Source organism: Balaenoptera physalus (assembly GCF_965194825.1).
Source record: "Balaenoptera physalus genome assembly, chromosome: 6".
Taxonomy (NCBI): domain Eukaryota; kingdom Metazoa; phylum Chordata; class Mammalia; order Artiodactyla; family Balaenopteridae; genus Balaenoptera; species Balaenoptera physalus.
The window spans coordinates 138,618,610-138,635,806 of record NC_138885.1 but is presented as its reverse complement, the minus strand read 5'-3'; the positions used below and the strand labels follow the sequence as shown (position 1 = coordinate 138,635,806).

At 57.7% G+C, this 17,197-nt stretch overlaps 1 protein-coding gene across 4 annotated transcripts in view; it reads left to right on the top strand.

The window, feature by feature from the left end:
• The window catches only part of LOC309663105 (uncharacterized protein), a gene marked incomplete at its 5' end in the record, with an annotated part of 27,985 nt that extends 10,788 nt beyond the window's left edge, over window positions 1-17,197 (top strand). For 2 of the 4 annotated variants that reach the window (XR_014265103.1, XR_014265104.1), the window contains one exon: window positions 5,625-11,552. Coding sequence is in view for 1 of the 4 variants with exons in the window: in XM_082466529.1 (XP_082322655.1) it covers window positions 5,625-5,823; window positions 14,300-14,355 (255 nt within the window). Of the gene's footprint in view, window positions 1-4,410; window positions 4,657-5,624; window positions 11,553-14,299 lie in introns of those variants that run through there. The other 2 variants (XR_014265105.1, XM_082466529.1) reach the window with 2 other exon arrangements.

Here is a 17,197-nt window from a genome sequence, read left to right as displayed (position 1 = left end):
CCCAGCAGGTCCCTGCAGGGGTAGCTGAGGACAAGGTGGGCCGGGAGGATGTGGCGTGGAGCCCCCAAGGGGTGTGACACACTCTGCCCCTCGCTCACCCCCAGTCTGCCCTCTCGGGAGTCCAAACCATCCCTGACAGTAGGTGTTCATATATAGTGTTGTTTTGTGTGTGTCCTGCTTCCCTCTGGGCAGCCGCCCACCTAGGCCTCCCTCCTCCTTCTCAGGCTCCCCCCGGGCCCCAGGGCGGGCGCCTGTGCTGAGCACACGTGTGGACGGAACCGAGAGCGGGGCCGGCTGTGACTGTGGCCCGCACTCCTTCCAGTGGGTCCCCCGAATCATCTGCTTTGGGGGGGCGAGTTCTAAACCCCGAGCCCTTCTGGCCCCTTTCCTCTTGAGGGCTGCGGTGTCCGCCAGGCCATCAGCGATTACAGTAGCGATGGGACACCTCCGGCTACAAGGAACAGAAAGCCAGCCCTCAGACAGGCCAGGGACTTATGCTCTCACCTCCTGGAAGGAGGAGAAGACAGAGGGGCAGCCGGCCTTCCCAGGCACCAGCCTCTCTGCAGGGGGTTCCACGTGCCACCTCGGTGGAAGCTGGAGCAGCGGGGAGACGGAGGCTCCCAACCCAAAATTGAGAGTGTCCTTGAACCCTGGAGATGTTTAAGGCCAGAAGCGGGGGCTAGTAAAGTGCTCAAGAGGCCATCAGTCGTAACCCTCACGGCTGGGCCCAGGCCTCGGGTGAGGTCACCACGCGGCTGCAGATCAGAGCGCCCCAGGGGCGGGAGCCTCAGGGGTGACACGCAGGGTCACGGTGGGCTGACTCCCGGGGGGTCTCCCCTCGGGCTTCTCTGGCCCCCACCCCCACCAGGGACTAAAAGGTGGGAGCTGCACCCCACCTCCCATTGGGGAGGGGTCCCACCGGTGCCACTGAGGGGCAGGTAACCCTCACCGCTCCCCAGCAGAGTTGGGTGGGCGGAGGCTGGGGGACGGGCCCCTGGGGTGGGGCTCTGCTCTGAAAGGCTGCCTGGGTGGGCGTCCATTCCCTGCTCTTCCAGTGACCCGGCCGTGCGACCGTGACAGGAGATGTCCAGACGGGGCCTGGGCGCAGAGGCAGCACCTCCAAGCTTGGGAGGCTGACAGCCCCATTTGCCCAGAACTCTCCCGGGGCCAGCCCCTCCCCGTTTATTTTTCGCCAGAAGCTCATACTTCATGGGGAATCAGAGCCCAGGCCAGAAGGGTTTTGTATAAACTTGGATAAGAGCACGATAAACAACCTGGGAGCCCACACAATAGAGGGCAGAGCGGCCCGGGGAGGGGTCCACGTGCCCGGCTTTCAGCCCCGCCCCCCGTGTCCAGTGGCGGCCGGAAGGGTGGGCTCCAGGCTGCTGTGGCCTCGTGTCCTGGGTCACATGGGGCAGCCACGTCGCACCTGCCACCATCGCCTGCCCCTCTGGCAGCACCCTGGCTGTTATAAGTTATAAAATGAAGTCTTGCCTGACTGAGGGGTGAACAGGGCGTCGCGTGGTTTAATGCACTCGTAGGGCCCCGGGAGCCGAGGGGGCCAAGCACCTTCCTGGCGGTCTGTCAGCGTCTGAGCCTCATGACTCGTCCTGGCAGAGGATTTGCTCGTTTTTTCCAGTGCGACTTCTTTTTCTCATTGTTTTGTCTGTGTTCTTTATATTCTGGGTATTAATCCTTTGCCTGCAAAAGTTTCCCCCAGGCTGTCACTTCAAGCCTCGTTTCTTTGCTGGTTCAGAACTGGCAGGTCTGACCCTCCCCGCCCCAAGCTCCTAAGCCAGCTGCCCAGGCTTTGTTCTTGACCTTCTGGTGTGCTTTTTAAAATCCATTTCTGTGAATGTTGAAAAGACTTTCTTTTTCTTCCCCAGATCGGGCTGGCAGTTGGTCCAGCATCTCCTGCCGGAGAGGCCTGTGATTTTCCCAGAACTTTAAACACTAAGCTGAAGCCGGGTCTGAGTGTGTGTGTCCCAGACCTACCCCGGCTTCAATCCCTCCACGCTTCCTGTTACTTTATCATATGTGTTGACACCTGGTACAGTCATTTCCACCTGTATGCGTGTGTTGGGCATTTTAACCAGAGTTTTGCATGTCTGTGGTTTAAGGAATCCAGTGGTTCTTGGGGGTTTTCCAGGAAAAGCAGCTGTCTCAGGACCACCTTCCAGGCAGGCAGTTTCCAAATCAGGGCTCACCCCAGCCCCTCCTGTGAACGCCTCTGCTCTCACTGCTGCATTCCTCAGCCAGGGCGCATCCATGCAGGACGGGGAACTAGCTCCCACAGCCCCACACCTACTTCTTGGTCCCTCTATCTTTCTTTTTTAAAAAAATTTTAATGGTCTAGTTGATTTACAATGTTGTGTTAATTTCTGCTGTACAGCGAAGTGACTCAGTTAAACATATATACATTCTTTTTCATATTCTTTTCTATTCTGGTTTATCACAGGATATTGAATACACTTCCCTGTGCTCTACAGTAGGACCTTGTTGTTTATCCACCCTACGTATACTAGTTTGCATCTGCGAACCCCAAACTCCCCATACTTCCCTCCCCCACCCCACCCCTACCCCCTTGGCAACCACAAGTCTGTTCTCTATGTCTGTGAGTCTGTTTCTGTTTCATAGATAAGCTCTTTTGTGTCATATTTTAGATTCCACATATAAGTGACATCATAGGATGTTTGTCTTTCTCTGTCTGACTCACTTCACTTAGTATGATCATCTCTAGGTCCATCCATGTTGCTGCAAATGGCATTATTTCATTCTTTTGAATGGCTGAGTAATATTCCATTTTACATATATATAAATACATATGTATATATGTAAAGAAGATGTGGTACATATATACAATGGAATATATACATCCCACATCTTCTTTCTCCATTCATCTGTTGATGAACATTTAGGTTGCTCCCATGGCTTGGCTATGCACATGGGGTGCATGTATCTTTTTGAATTATAGTTTTGTCTGAGCATATGCCCAGGAATGGAACTGCTGGATCATATGGCAACTCTATTTTTAGTTTTCTGAGGAACCTCCATACTGTTCTCCACAGTGGCTATACCAATTTACATTCCCACCAACAGTGTAGGAGGGTTCCCTTTTCTCCACACCCTCTCCAGCATTTATTATTTGTAGACTTTTCTTTTTTAATAAATTTATTTATTTATTTATTTACTTTTTGCTGCATTGGGTCTTCATTGCTGTGGGCTTTCTCTAGTTGCGACGAGCGGGGGCTACTCTTTGTTGCGGTGCGCAGGCTTCTCATTGCAGTGGCTTCTCTTGTTGCAGAGCACGGGCTCTAGGCACGCGGGCTTCCGTAGTTGTAGCTCACAGGCTCTAGAGCGCAGGCTCAGTAGTTGTGGCGCACCGGCTTAGTTGTTCCGCGGCATGTGGGATCTTCCCGGACCAGGGCTCAAACCTGTGTTCCCTGCACTGGCAGGCGGATTCTTAACCACTGTGCCACCAGGGAAGTCCCTATTTGTAGACTTTTTAATGATGGCCATTCTGACCCATGTGAGGTGATACCTCATTGTAGTTTTGATTTGCATTTCTCTAATAATTAACAATGTTGAGCGTCTTTTCATGTGCCTGTTGGCCATCTGTGTGTCTTCTTTGGAGAAATGTCTATCTAGGTCTTCTGCCCATTTTTCCATTGTGTTGTTTGTTTTTTTGATGTTGAGTTGTATAAGCTGTTTGTATATTTTGGAAATTAAGCCCTTATCGGTCACATCATTTGCAAATATTTTCCCCCAGTCCATAGGTTGTCTTTTTGTTTTGTTTATGGTTTCTTTTGCTGTGCAAAAGCTTATAAGCTTGATTAGGTCCCATTTGTTTATTTTTGCTTTTATTTCTATTACCTTGGGAGACTGACCTAAGAAAACATTGGTATGATTTATGTCAGAGAATGTTTTGCTTATGTTCTCTTCTAGGAGTTCTATGGTGTTCTCTCGTATATCAGTCTTTAAGTCATTTTGAGTTTATTTTTGTGTATGGTATGAGGGAGTGCTCTTACTTCACTGATTTACACGCAGCTGTCCAGCTTTCCCAGCACCACTTGCTGAAGAGACTGTCTTTTCCCCATTGTATAATCTTGCCTCTTTTGTCAAAGATTAATTGTCCATAGGCGTGTGGGTTTATTTCTGGTTGACCTCTCTGTCTTTCTTTCTAAAATCTCCGGGTCCTTCATCTCCATGGATTGGCGGAGGCTTCTCCTGGCTGTAAAGGTTCGAAGCCGTGCTCACAGTTCTAATTTTCTGGGAGATCCTTCCGCGCACACCCCGAAGTTCGCCACAGGTGCGTCCAAGCATCCAGGGTTACCTACATTCAGATGCGCTCCCCAGATGAAGACCCTCGGCGTCCCTGGGCCCTGACCCCACAGCCCCTCCACTCCGCAGGGACCCCATCAGGACCACGAACGACGCTGTGGGCTGGCCTTACCCTGACCTCTTAAAGACACACGCAACACAGACCAAACACCTGCCGTAGTGCTCGTTAATCCTCGAAACTGAGGACGACAGGCCCCACCTCCCTCTCTCATTGGTGGAGGGCCGAGTCCCCGCCCACCTCGGTGATCTCATCACCCTCAGCCTTGGCCGCGGCTGTAACTACCTTCGCCGCTGAGATGCCCTTCCTGCCTGGAGGTACCTTACGGCCCTGCAAATACTTATCAGTCGCTTTTCCAGATGCATCCGCCAGCCATCGTCACCTCCCCTCCGTCTTCCTGCCCCGTCTGTCTGCACGGGTCCCCGCCCCCCGCCCAGGGTTAGGAGAGCGCCTTCGTTCTGCCTTCTGGCCTTTCTGTTGGATTCTGATGCCTCCTTCTTACTCCCTGACTGTTGCCTTAACAGAGTACCCTGGCCTCTGTTTTACGGGCACAGTATCTTATCTCTGGGGATTGTGATTTCAAGAGGCTTTTTGGTGGCTGGCATCCCCAGGCTGCCTGCTTTGTCCCCATTTTTCCAGCACTTCTATATGATTTGGTCCTTCCCTTTGGGGGCGGCGGGGTGGGGGGGTTGGTGGAATTCCTTGGCTGTCCTTCCACGTGGACCAGCAGCTCCTTGTGGGGTCCGAGCAGAGCCGGGTGACTGGCCGGCCTCTTTCTTGGGGTCCCCGAAAAGAGGTCGTCTTCCCCTGAGAAGGTTGCTTGGGTCTCCTGCGTGGGTGGGGTGGGGTGGGGTCCCCGTCTGGCTGGTGTCATCCCGGAGCAGAGTGCAGGAAAAGGGGCCAGAACCACAGGTCGGGAGGTGGCACCTCCTTTACCCCTCCCCCAGCCCTCGCCGTCGCCCACTTTCCCAAGGCTGGGGCCTCGCGGACCCAGTTTCTCTTGTAAAGAGGGTCTGAGCTCATTTTGTCCAGGGGCCTGGTGGTAGGAGGTGGGGAAGGTCAGACCCCTCACAGCCACCTGTGCCCCACTGCTCATCACTGACCCCTTCTGCAGGGACTGGGTTTATCGCTGTCACAATATTCACATCTGAGGGGTGGGGGATGGGTGCACTCCCGTCCCTAGACAACGGGCCAGGCCACCTGACCTGCCTCGGCCAGTGATTTGTGAGCAGTCATGAGGGCCACAGCGTGTGTCTCTGCCTCCTTGCTTTTCCCTTTGCTGCAGGATGGCTCTGTCCAGAGAGGGCTGTCTTCCCACTGGGCACCTGGACGAGGACAGCATGTGAGTGGAGCCTCGGGGAACCTGGCAGGGGGGGCACGGTGCCTGTGTGAGAAAGGAACCTCAGCTGCTGAGAGCCACCGTGGTTGCCGGGCTGTTTGTTACCAAGCGCGGCTGGGCTGGGCTGACAGCTGCCCTCACGGAGGTGGGTACCAGCCTCACCTTCCCATCAGAATCAGGTGGGAAACAGTAACATCTCTCACCCACTGCTGTCTTCTCTCCAGTTTCCTTTGTTCCTGTGGGTTCTCCTCTGGTATAAGATCCCTCCGTGGTCATTCTGGAGGGGCTTGCCGAGGGGGACGTGGCTGCAGTGACCCTGTGCCTGTTTCCCAGCCAACACTCGTGCAGACTTTACGGGTGCCCCTGACGCCCCTGAGCCCACGCCTCTTGTGTTCTCTCGCCCCTGTTCTCTTTCAGAGCAGCTTGTGGGAGCAAACTCCCTAAGTGCCCGTGTGTTTGAAAATGCCTTTAATTCCATTGTTGTGCTTGAAAGACTGTGGCTTGGAGTAGAATTTGAAGCATCCCTGCACTGTCTTCATACTCCAGGTGTACCTGTCCCCCTGATTTTTGTTCCTGTTCCCCCTCGTATCCTCCCCCACCCCTCCGTCCCTTCCTTCTCTCCATCCTTAATTTCCTTGTGGCTGCTGCCACAAACCTGGTGACTGAGAACAACAGAAACCTGTTCTCTCCCAGTTCTGGAGGCTGGAAGTCGGAAAATCCAGGAGTGGCAGGGCTGTGTCCCCTGCAGTCTCTGGGGGAGGGTCTGTCCCAGGCTCTCCGCCTCTGCTGCCAGCTGCTCGGCCTGGAGCTGCGTCGCTGCCCTGTCCGCCCATCTCGTCACGTGGCCCCTCCGTGTCTCCCTCTTCTTCTTCTTCTTTTTTTTTTTTTGGCTGCACCACACAACCTGCGGGATCTTTGTTCCCTGACCAGGGCTCGAACCCATGCCCCCTGCAGTGGAAGCGCAGAGTCTTAACCACTGGACCACCAAGGAAGTCCCTCCCTCTTCTTATGAGGACATGAGTCACTGGGCTTAGGATGTCAGTGTGACCTCATCCTAACTTGTTCACATCTGCAAAGTCTCCATTTCCAAATAAAGTCACATTCACATGTATCGGGGGTTAGGCCTGCAACATATTTGGTGCGGGGGACACCATCAAATCCACAGCAGCCCTCTCCATTTTTAAGATTTGTCTTTATCTTTAGAGTTCTGACATTTTACTATCATGTGTCAGGTCAAGATTTTCTAACCTGAAAACCTACATTCCTCTTCAGTTTCGGGGAAACTTTCCCCAGCGTGTGTGTGTTGGGGGGGGGGTGCCTCCCCTCCCCCTCCCTCCCCTCTGGTCCCCTCCTGAAACTCCTGCTAGAGGGACAGTAGGACTGGGGCATCTCTCCTCCACGTCTCGTGACTGTGTTTTTCTGGGCTCTACATTCTGGAGGGATTCCTCGGCTCAGCTCGTGAATCTGTTTACTGCGGAGACACAATTCCTTCCGCAGACGCTGCCCTCTCTGGCCTCCCTGCATCCCAGAGTCTTCTCCGGCTGCTCCATCAACTGCGTTTCCCAGGCTTGGGGTGGGGGTGGGGTTCTTTCTTCAGTCGAGCTGCTGTTTCCCGCCTGTCCTGGCCTTCTTCCAGTGCCCGGTGTGCTGGCTGAGGAACAACCCCCAGAGACGTTCTCATCCTGATCCCTGAGATACGCTATCTCACACAGCCACTGGGACTGTGGGATTAAACTCAGGGTCTTGAGAAGGGAGAGCACTCTGGACGGTCCAGGTAGGCCCAGGGCCATCGCAACGGTCCTATAACAGGGAGGTGGGAGGGTCGGCTCATAGGGGAGACGGATGTGTAACAGGGTCCGAGAGAAGCTGGGTCGGAGACACGCTGCGTTGCTGGCTTTGCAAGTGGAGGAGGGGCCACGAGGCAAGGGATGCCTGCGGCTTCTAGGAGCAGATTCTCCCCCAAGGCTACATAAGGAACGGGCCCTGCTGACACTTTTAAAGCCCCCAGGCCTGCTTTGGACTTCTGCCCTCCAGGCTGTCGGATAAGGGTGTGTTGTCTTGGTCTTGCGCAGTTTGTGGTGATTTGCAGCCCAAGGACACGGGCTTAGGGACCTGCTCTGCTGCCCCCCTGCCCCTGTAACCTAGTCATAAAACTAATACATGTTCATCTGATAAATTCTGGAAAGTACAGAAAAAATGTTAAACTTTTGCATGGAACATTCATGCTCTGGCTCACGGGCGGCCATTGTAATGGTTGGATGCGTTTCTCGCCATCCACAGGCGAGACGGGGGAGGGGACTCAGGGATGGAGGGAGCTGGGCGCGAATACGAGCCATTTCCGTGTCTCCCGCTTGTGTCTTAGGTTCCGGGCGCTCGAGCGTCAGGACCTTCTAAGCAGCGTTTTGGTGTCTGTACCACCTTCCACTCGATGGGTGTTTCATTCCGTTATTTATGTCACCAGTCACTATTGAGCTAAATCGTGCGTCTCTGGTCATTTTCCTGGCCTCGGTGCCCGGGAGCGGAGTTGCGAGGCCGGCGGGAAGGGGAGTTTTAAAAGCTTCGCATCTGGAGCGAGTTGTGGGGACAGCGTTGTCCCCCGGGGCCCAGTGCCAGGACCCGAGCCAGAAAAGGGCTGAGGAGGTGGAGCTTTGTCGGCGGGCATGGGGCACAGCGGGCATTTGGGCTGCAGCCCGATGCCACCCATCTCTGCCCAGAGAGATGGCGCTGGCAGCGTCTGGGAGGCTGGAGGCACCTGGAGGCGCCCGGCTTCACCAAGTGCCTCCCAAACACCTCTCAGTGCTGGAACGCAGGGATTGGCCCGTGAGGCTAGAGAAGGCGGCCCAGGCCCCGGGGGGACGCCTGTGTGGACGGCCTTGGTGGTGTGACTGTCAGGGCTGCTTGCCCCTTGGCTACCCTCGGCCTCAAGTCCCAGCGGGCCTGCAAGTGCCCTGCTCACTGGGGTGAGTGGGAAAGACCTCAGCCCCACACTCGGCAATTACCGCGTGCCCCCAATAGACATGCCAGACGTGGCGCCCACGCTGGGCAGAGAGGAGCCTGGCTCGGGCCTGTCCCAGCGGCCATCTCCACGGCTGTCACACCGTGCCCCACCCGCCCCCGGCCGTCCCCCATCTCGTGGCTGGGGGTTCACGGAGGGCAGCTTTGGGCCCTGGAGGAGGGTGGTGGGCACCCAGCACAGGCTGGCTGACCCTTGGCCAAGGTGGACACTCTGCCGGTTGCACGGCTCCTGGGAGAGGCCAGCGGAGGCCGGTGGGGGAGGGAAGGCCTGCCCTGGGGGCCACCCCCGTCTCAGAGCTGGGACCCGAGGCTGCTGTGAGCGCTGAGGCCCTGAGGACAGGCGGCAGGTGGCAGCAGCTGGCAGTGGGCACTGGGCACAGCCCTGAGCTGCCAGAGCCTCCGGAGCAGCCCTGGGCTGTGAGGCCAGACCCAGTTCAAGCTCCGGAGAGAGAACCTGGGGCTGGGGGCCCTCAGGGGCGGGCGTCCACTGCATCTGCCACCCGGGTCCAGCTAGGGTGGGGAGGGGGTCCCGGAGGTAGGCAGGGGGCACCTATGATGCCCCCACCTCCCCCGTAGAGGGTCAGAGGTAGGAGAAGAGCAGGGCCCCCCCGGGGTTGAGGGAGGGCAGGGCCCTGGGTTTCCGGTCACTGTTGGGGGCGGGAGCAACGAGCCACATCCCTTACTGTTGAAGTTTCCACAGTTGGGAGGATTCAGTGAATGTGGGGGGGGGGGGGAGGAGGGCCCCGACCCCCTCCTCGCTGCCCACCTCCAGGGGCAGCACGGGGACGCAGGGCCCTCCCCCGGACTGCCCACACCCCTTTGCGGAGCTGGAGACCCCAGGCCGCCCCCACCTGCCTCCAACCCTGGCCTTGACCCAGCAGCCGGCCTCACACCCCCTTCACCGAGGCCATAAACCGTAGATGGTTTTCCTCTCATCTGTGACAAATGATTTAACCACAGGTGTGGACCTGCCAGCCAGGTGCCAGCAGGGTGGGGAGGGGTTGGGGGCAGTCTGCCTGTCCCGCGTCCCAAGCTCGTGAAGCCGTGACCCCTGCGGTGCCCAGAGGCCATCGGCTGAGGGATGTGACAGGGCTCGCCTGTCCAGGGGCCGCCGGGAGCCCCCCGGCCTGCAGCCCACGTGGGACAGAAAGCGCCCCGGTCCCCGGCCACCCCAGGCGACAGGGACAGGCAGCGACAGGGCTGGGCAATTACTGGGCCCTTTTCCTCCTCTTGGGACGTTTATTTTTCCCGACAGGAGTTCTTTTTCTTCCGTTTTCTCCCCCTTCCTGAGGTCTGGAGGCCTTCTTTATGCACAAATATGTTATTTTGAAGCACTCTGCATTGTTCTGAGATTTCAAAGTCACGGCCAGAAGCCAGAGACAACATATTTTTCTGGCTATAAATCCTGGTCACTAAAGTACGCTTGGAAAGTAAGAAAGCACGCAGAGAGAAAACATTTAAATCTGTGTTGCTGTGTAGAGAGAAGACTGTGAGTATTTTGGCCTGTTTCTCCTCAGTTTAAAATAACACACACACTTGTACAAAACTAGTGCGTGGCCCTGAAACCTGGTCTTGCACATCATGCTCTCTCCTGTGGGCCCCTGGCGTCCCTTCTCCTTCCTGGTGGCCGTGAGGCATCCCGTCCATAACCAGAGGCTCCTACCCGCCCCTCCAGCAGCCTGTCCTCACCCACAAGGCGTGCCTGCCTGGGAGAGCCCCGCTCTTCGCAGACACTCCCCCCGGCTTTGGGAGTGGGGGGCTGCATCGCACGTGGCAAGCCCGGGGTCTGCCTGGGGTTTGGACTTGAACCTGACAGAGGGACGGGGTACTTCAGCTCAGAGGAGAAAGCCTGGTGCCCTCTGACCTTTCCAGTCCCAGGGACCTCCAGGGTGCGTGTGGTTTAGGGACCATTCGCACTCAGCTGGGGGTCCACTCACGGTCCCCACTGGACAGAGGGGAAGCGAGGCTCAGGGTGCGTGTGGACAGCAGGGGTCAAAGTCTGCGGGTCTGGCAGAGAGACCCCAGGGGCCCGAGGCGCCAGCAGGGTGCTGGCTGGCGGGGGGACCCGGCAGGTCCTCTGCCCTGAAGTGCTCACTGCCCGGGTTCCGTGCCACACCCGAGCCCAGGGGCCGCTTGACCCCGTCCTCCCTGTTCCCCAGGACACCCTGAGATGGGACAGCCCTGGGGGCCCCGGGACGCCTGCCATGTCCTTGGAAGAGGGGCCGTTCCGCCCAAGGAGAGGCGGTCAGACAGGTTCCACCCGCCACCCACCCAGCACGGCCTCAGCACCCTCGCCGCCCGCTCTCCACGAGGGCACCACCGCCAGCTTCAGCCCACGCACAGGGCCTGGCGATTTCCCTCAGGGACCCGCTCCCAGGGGGAGGCAGCTCCAGCCCCACCTACACCTGCCACCCACGGTCCCTGCACAGAATGTGCTCCTCCGACACCCCTGGCGTGAGTCAGTTCGACACCAGTGTGGCTGGAAGAGGGCGCGCCGTGGAGCAGAGGCCTGGGTGCCTCACGCCAACGCCAGGCCCTGGACCCGGCGTCCCGGCACAGTCTGACACCAGCACCAGGGCCACCTTGCGCCTGGGATCATCAGGCCGTGGGGAGCCCGGTCAGGCCCGGAAAGGGTGGCAGGGACAGAAAGCACTGCTCCTCACCGGGACCCTGGGTCCGGCATCGCAAAGGAGAACCCAAGCTCTGGTGGCAGGGAAGCCCCCTCCGAGCATCTGCCCCCGGGAGCCCCTCCCTGATGGGCATGGCCTCGAGTGGAAGCCTGGGTGGTATCCTGTGCAGTTCAGGGAGGCCCACCGGCGGTGTTCCCCACGCAGCACGTTCAGAACCTGCTCGCCCTGCTCGCCCTGCCCGCCCCTGCGCTCGCCCCGCCCGCCCCTGCGCCCGCCCCTGCGCTGAGCCGGCCCCGTCCCGTGCAGCCACCCTGACCCCTGCCTGGCCTGCTGCCCGTGTCCTCCAACCCCAGCACCTGGGCCAGGCAAGGGCCAGCCGCCAACGCTCCAGCTGCTCGTGTCCTTCTGTTGCAGGAACGCAGACCCCTTCCAGGGCCCGAGAGCAGGCTCTTGTCTAACACTCGGAAGTGAAATGTCCGAGGAGACACACGTGCTGACAAAGCAGGGGACGTTATTGGGAAGGGGCGCCCGGGGGGAGAGCAGGAGGGTGAGGGGACCCAGGAGGACTGCTCAGCCGCGTGGCTCGCGGTCTCGGGTTTTACGGTGATGGGGTTAGTTTCCGGGTTGCCTCTGGTCGGTCATCTTGCTTGGCCCATAGTCTGACTCAGGGTCCTTCCTGGTGGCGCGCGCATCTCTCAGCCGGGATGGACTCCAGCGAGAAGGGCTCTGGGAGGTCGGGCGTCTCCTCCATCTTCCAGCCCCTCCCGAATCCTCCCGGTGAGTTTTGGCAGTGGCGGCAGCACCGTGTCCCTTATGGGGACCTCCTGTTGTGAGAGAACTCAGGCAAGCGGCCTGGTCAGGGCGGGCGGTCCCGGTCGGTGGTTCCCTACCACTTCCTCATCGGGCCGTGCAGCCTCTAGATGGCAGCCCTGCCGAGCCCTTTGAAGGCAGAGAGGAGACTTCCCGGCCCACAGCATCTTCCGTACGGGGGGGGGGGTTGCCCTCAGGCTCAGGCCCTCCCTGCAGGAGGCTCACCTGCACCTCCCCTCCATACCTGCCTGCCCACTTCGCTGGATCTGCTTTCCTTTTCCTTTGCTTTTGTGTTTCTAGCATATTCCTCTAGAACACTATGGACCGAATGGTGTCCCCCCCAAATTCATATGTTGAACCCCAATGTGGTGGTGTTACGAGATGGGCCTTTGGAGGGTAATTCGGGTTAGATGAGGTCCCCACGATGGCATTAGCACCCTTCCAAGAAGAGACACCAGAGGGCTCCAGCTCTCTGTCTGTCTGTCTGTCCGTCATGTGAGGACATGGCAAAAAGATAGCCGCGCGCCTGTAAGCCGAGAAGAGGGTTCTCCCGGGAAATAACCCTTCTGGCCTTGGCCTTGACCTCGGACTCCCAGCCTCCAGATGTGAGAGATGAATGTCTGTCCTCTAAGCCTCCGGGGCTGTGGGTCTCTCCTGGCAGTCGGAGCGGACTGATGTGAGTCTGGTGCCCAGCTGTCGTCTTGACTCCTTGTTTCTGCCTCTGCCACATGCTTCCGTCACCCAAGCGTGCTGTGCGCCCCCCTTCCAGGCGGCTGAACTCCTACCCCCCGGGAGGGGCCAGCTGGGCCCTGAGCTGTAGGTCTGCCCCCTCCTGTGGTGCAATCCCCCCCCAACCCCGCCGTGGCCGGGGTGACATCGCTGACGTGCAGCACAGCCCTGGAGGGCTGCCCTGTGCTGATGCGCTCAGGCACAGACGGAAAAGAAAAGTGGAGCAAAATGGTTAGGAAGAGATGCGTTGCTAACATAACTCATTCTAAGTATTTATAATTAATTTTTTGCTAATGGCGGTAACACCCCGCTCAGAAAATTCCTGAAAATTTAAGGGCAGGCTCTTGGGAGCCGCTTGGTGTTTGTTTGCCACGGAGGCTGAATCCCCAGCCCTGGGGCGCGGGCGGCAACAGCCCCCCTCCGTCACCATTGCCCAAGCTCTGGCCCTGGGAGTCTTCCAGCACCTTCCCAGCCTCCCTCGGCGCAGTGGCTGCCAGTGTCCGGGGCGGGGGCCCCAGCTGGGGGCACAGGTGTCTGCGGGGCCCCCTGGCCCCAGGGGCCTTGCCCTGTTGTGCCCCGGCAGCTTTCCTGGGTGAAAACAAGCACAGGCTGCTCTTCTGGTCTCCTGGAGTCCCAGGGGCGGCCTGGCTCTGGGCTCTCCTGCGGCTGTTCCTGGGCCAGGCTTCTCCGAGCCAGTTTCCCAGCACTGATGAGTCGGCTTCGGGATCAGTGTCCCCACCGTGGCCACCTCCCGAGCAGAGGGAGGGAGGTGGGGAAGCTCGGCCTTTCCTGCCCCGAGGTGGTGGCCCTCCCGTGGAGAAGAGCACTGGGCTGGGACACGGAAAGTCCAGGCTGACAGAGTTGACCGGCCAGAGGTGACTTGAGACCACGCTCTGGGGGGAGGGCTTGGCGACCCAGGATCCAGCCGGGGCTGCACCCGGACCACAGCAGCACCTGGTGGTGGGAGAGCTGCTGGCTCTCCCGGGTCCCTGCCTGGGGTCCCCTGTCCGGGAGGCACCGACTCCGGCCCTTCGGGCTCCTGACGCCTCCCCCTGGGCCCTGCCTCTCAGCTTCCCCTGCAGACCCGAGCAGGGAGTGCCCGCCGGTTCCTCCCAGCCCCACCCAGGCAGCAAACCCAAGGGTGCAGGAGCCCCGACCTCACAGCCCCGTGCATTGTCGGGGGTTTCAGCCTTGTCTCTGCGGCATGGCTCTCCTCCCCTGGCACCCTGCCCCACCCTGTCCAGGCTGGGCTGCCGCAGGCACTGCCTGCTTCCAGGCCCAACGCAGACGTCCCAGGACTGAGACCCAGGCCACCGCTTTCAGATTCCAATCCATTTCTGGACTACAGAAATTCCTATCATATCTTCAAGTCCAGCCGTTTCTCCTCCCTCTGTGTCTGTCTCTCTCTGTCTCGCCGCCTCTGTCTCTCTCCCCCAGGTGTTCAGAAATACTCCGGCGGGGGCCGCCTCCTGGACCAGCTCCCTGGGGACTGAAGATGCGCGGGACGCCCTGCCGTGAACACGGGGGCTGCCGTCAGAGGAGCGTCACCAGGACAGCGAGCTGTGGGGTGGCTGCAAGGACAGCGCGGGGCCCTGGACTACACAAGGCGCAGCCCCCAGGGGGCCGGCCCCTCCCCAGTTCCCAGGCCTGCATCGCTTTACGGATGTGCTCCCTGGGCAGAAGAGGAGGCTGGACAAGGCGGAGGAGGAGCCCGGCCCCGGGATCAGGCCCGGCCTTCCCAGGCTGTGGGCCCTGATCCCTGAGTCCCAGCTGGGGCTCCCTCGAGGGGCAGAACCCCGTGAGCAGCCCGTTCCCAGAGCGTGGGGTGGTCACACCCCTGAGGTCTGGCACCGGACAAGGGCCCGTCGTGAGGCTGCTTGTCCCACAGCCAAGCGCACAGGCCCAGGGAGGCCGCTGGTCCGTCCCTGAAGGTGTGGCTCTTCCCACCTGAGGTCCGCGCTCGGGAGGGGCAGGGGCTGGTTCTGTCGGGCGGGTTATCTCAGGTCCTGGGCCCCCGGCCTCCCTGGCTTTGAGGCAGCCTCGCTTCCTCCGTCTCCAAACCTTCCCCTTCTCTGTTTCCCGGGGCCCCTCATGAGGAGGTCCCTGGGGGGCTGCACCCTCCCCCAGCCCCACTTCTGCACAGCCTCAGGGCAGTGCCACTCAGCTGTGGGCAGGGCTCGCCTGGGTGGTGAGAAGGGGCTGGGCACCCGCTGGGGTGTCCTCAGCACCCCGGGCTCCAGGACTTTCCAAGGGGACATGCTCTGTCCTCCCCCTTTGGGGTGTGCGTGCCGTCTGATAAAGGTGCCCTGCACCTCCTCACAGAAGCCATGGGGCCTGGAGTCCACCTGTGAAGTCCCAGGAGGGGACAGGAGCAGGTGAGATGGGGAGGCGAGCGGCAAAGTGCAGTCTGGGCCCCTTCACAGAACAAGTGGCCAGATTTCTTCAGCACCTAAATGGCGAAGGGAAAAAGAGACAAGAGACGGATCATAACGTGTGGGCCTTACTGGATCTCAATTTGAACAAACTGTGTGTAGTCACACATCTGAAACCACATATATACACACACACATATATATGAAATTTGAACACTGACTCTATATTTGCTATTAAGGAATTATTGTCAATGTAAAGAAAATTTATTTGTAAAAAAAAATACAGTAACATGGCCTTTTTTAATGTACGGTTCTATGAGTTTTACTGCCTGTACGGATTTGCGTAATCTCCAACACAGTCCCGCGCCCGGAAGCCCCCTCCCGCTGCACCGCTGTAGGCGAGGCTGCACCCCAGGCCCTGGAAGCCACTGCTCAGTTCTCCTTCCCTGGTGTTGCGTCCTTGTGCCCATGTCGCCTAAATGGAGCCCTGTACCACGTACGCAGCCTTTTGCGACTGGCTTCCTCCTCTCACGTGATGCCTTTATGGCCCCTCAAGTTGCAGAAGTACCAGTGCTTTGTTCCTTTATATTGCTCGGTGGTGCTCCGTGGTGCGGATGGACCACGGTCTCTGCACTCACCCTGTTGAAGGCCATCTGGGTTGTTTCCAGTTTGGGGCGATTATGAATAGACATGCTGTAGACATTTATGTATATAGGTTTTTGTGTAAAGGTAAGTTTTCATTTCTCCAGGGTAAGTACCCAGGAACGGCAATGTTGGGTCATTATGTAAAGTGTCTGGTTGACTTTTTTTTTTTTAATTAATAAACTTTTTTATTTTTGGCTGCGTTGGGTCTTTGTTGCTGCGCGCGGGCTTTCCTCTAGTTGGGGCGAGCGGGGGCTACTCTTCGTTGCGGAGCGCAGGCTTCTTATCGCGGTGGGTTCTCTTGTTCCAGAGCACGGGCTCTAGGCGCGCAGGCTTCAGTAGTTGTGGCCCCCGGGCTCCAGAGCTCAGGCTCAGTAGTTGTGGCGCAGGGGCTTAGTTGCTCCGCGGCATGTGGGATCTTCCCGGACCAGGGCTGGAACCCGTGTCCCCTGCACTGGCAGGCGGATTCTTAACCACTGCGCCACCAGGGAAGTCCCAAGTTGACTTCCTAAGAAGCTGCCAAGCTGTTGTCAGAGTGGCTGCACCATTTTGCATTCTCAGCATCGACGGCCTATGTCCCAGCTTGTATCCTCACCCTGAGTGACTGACCATCCTGCTTTGCCAGGACCTAGGGGTTTCCTGGGACAGGGGACTTTTCAGTGCTGGAACCAGGAAACCCCTGGGAAACCAGGATAGTTCGTCACCCTACCTTTGTCAGCACTTGGTATTGTCAGTGTTTTTTATTTTAGCCATTGTAATATGTGAGTAGTTAGTATCTCATTATGGGCTTAATTTGTATTTCCCTGAGAGCTAACGATGTTGAGCATCTGTTCACGTGCTATTTGCCATCCATGTGTCCTCTGTGGGGAAGTGTCTGTTGAAGTCTATTCTCAATTTTTTCTTATTGGGTTGTTTGTTTTTTAACTGTTGATTTTTGAGAGCTCTTTATATATTCTCAGTACATACAGTTGGATATGTGATTTGCAATTTTCTCTTCCAGTCTATGGCTTGTCTTTTCGTTCTCTTAATAATGTCTTTCTGAAAGCAAAATTTAAAAATTTTGATGAAATCCAATTTATCATTGCTCTTTTAAAATTTGTGGTAAAATATGAAGAACATAAAATGTATCATTTTAACCATTTTTAAGTGTACAATTCACTGACATTAGGTAAATTCACCATGTTGTGTAACCATGATCACTGTCTATTTCCAGAACTTTGTCATCACTCCAAACAGAAACTCTGTACCCATTAGGTAATATCTCCCCGTTTTCCCCTCCCCCAGCCCCTGGAAATCTCTGTTCTACTTTCTGTCTCTTGAG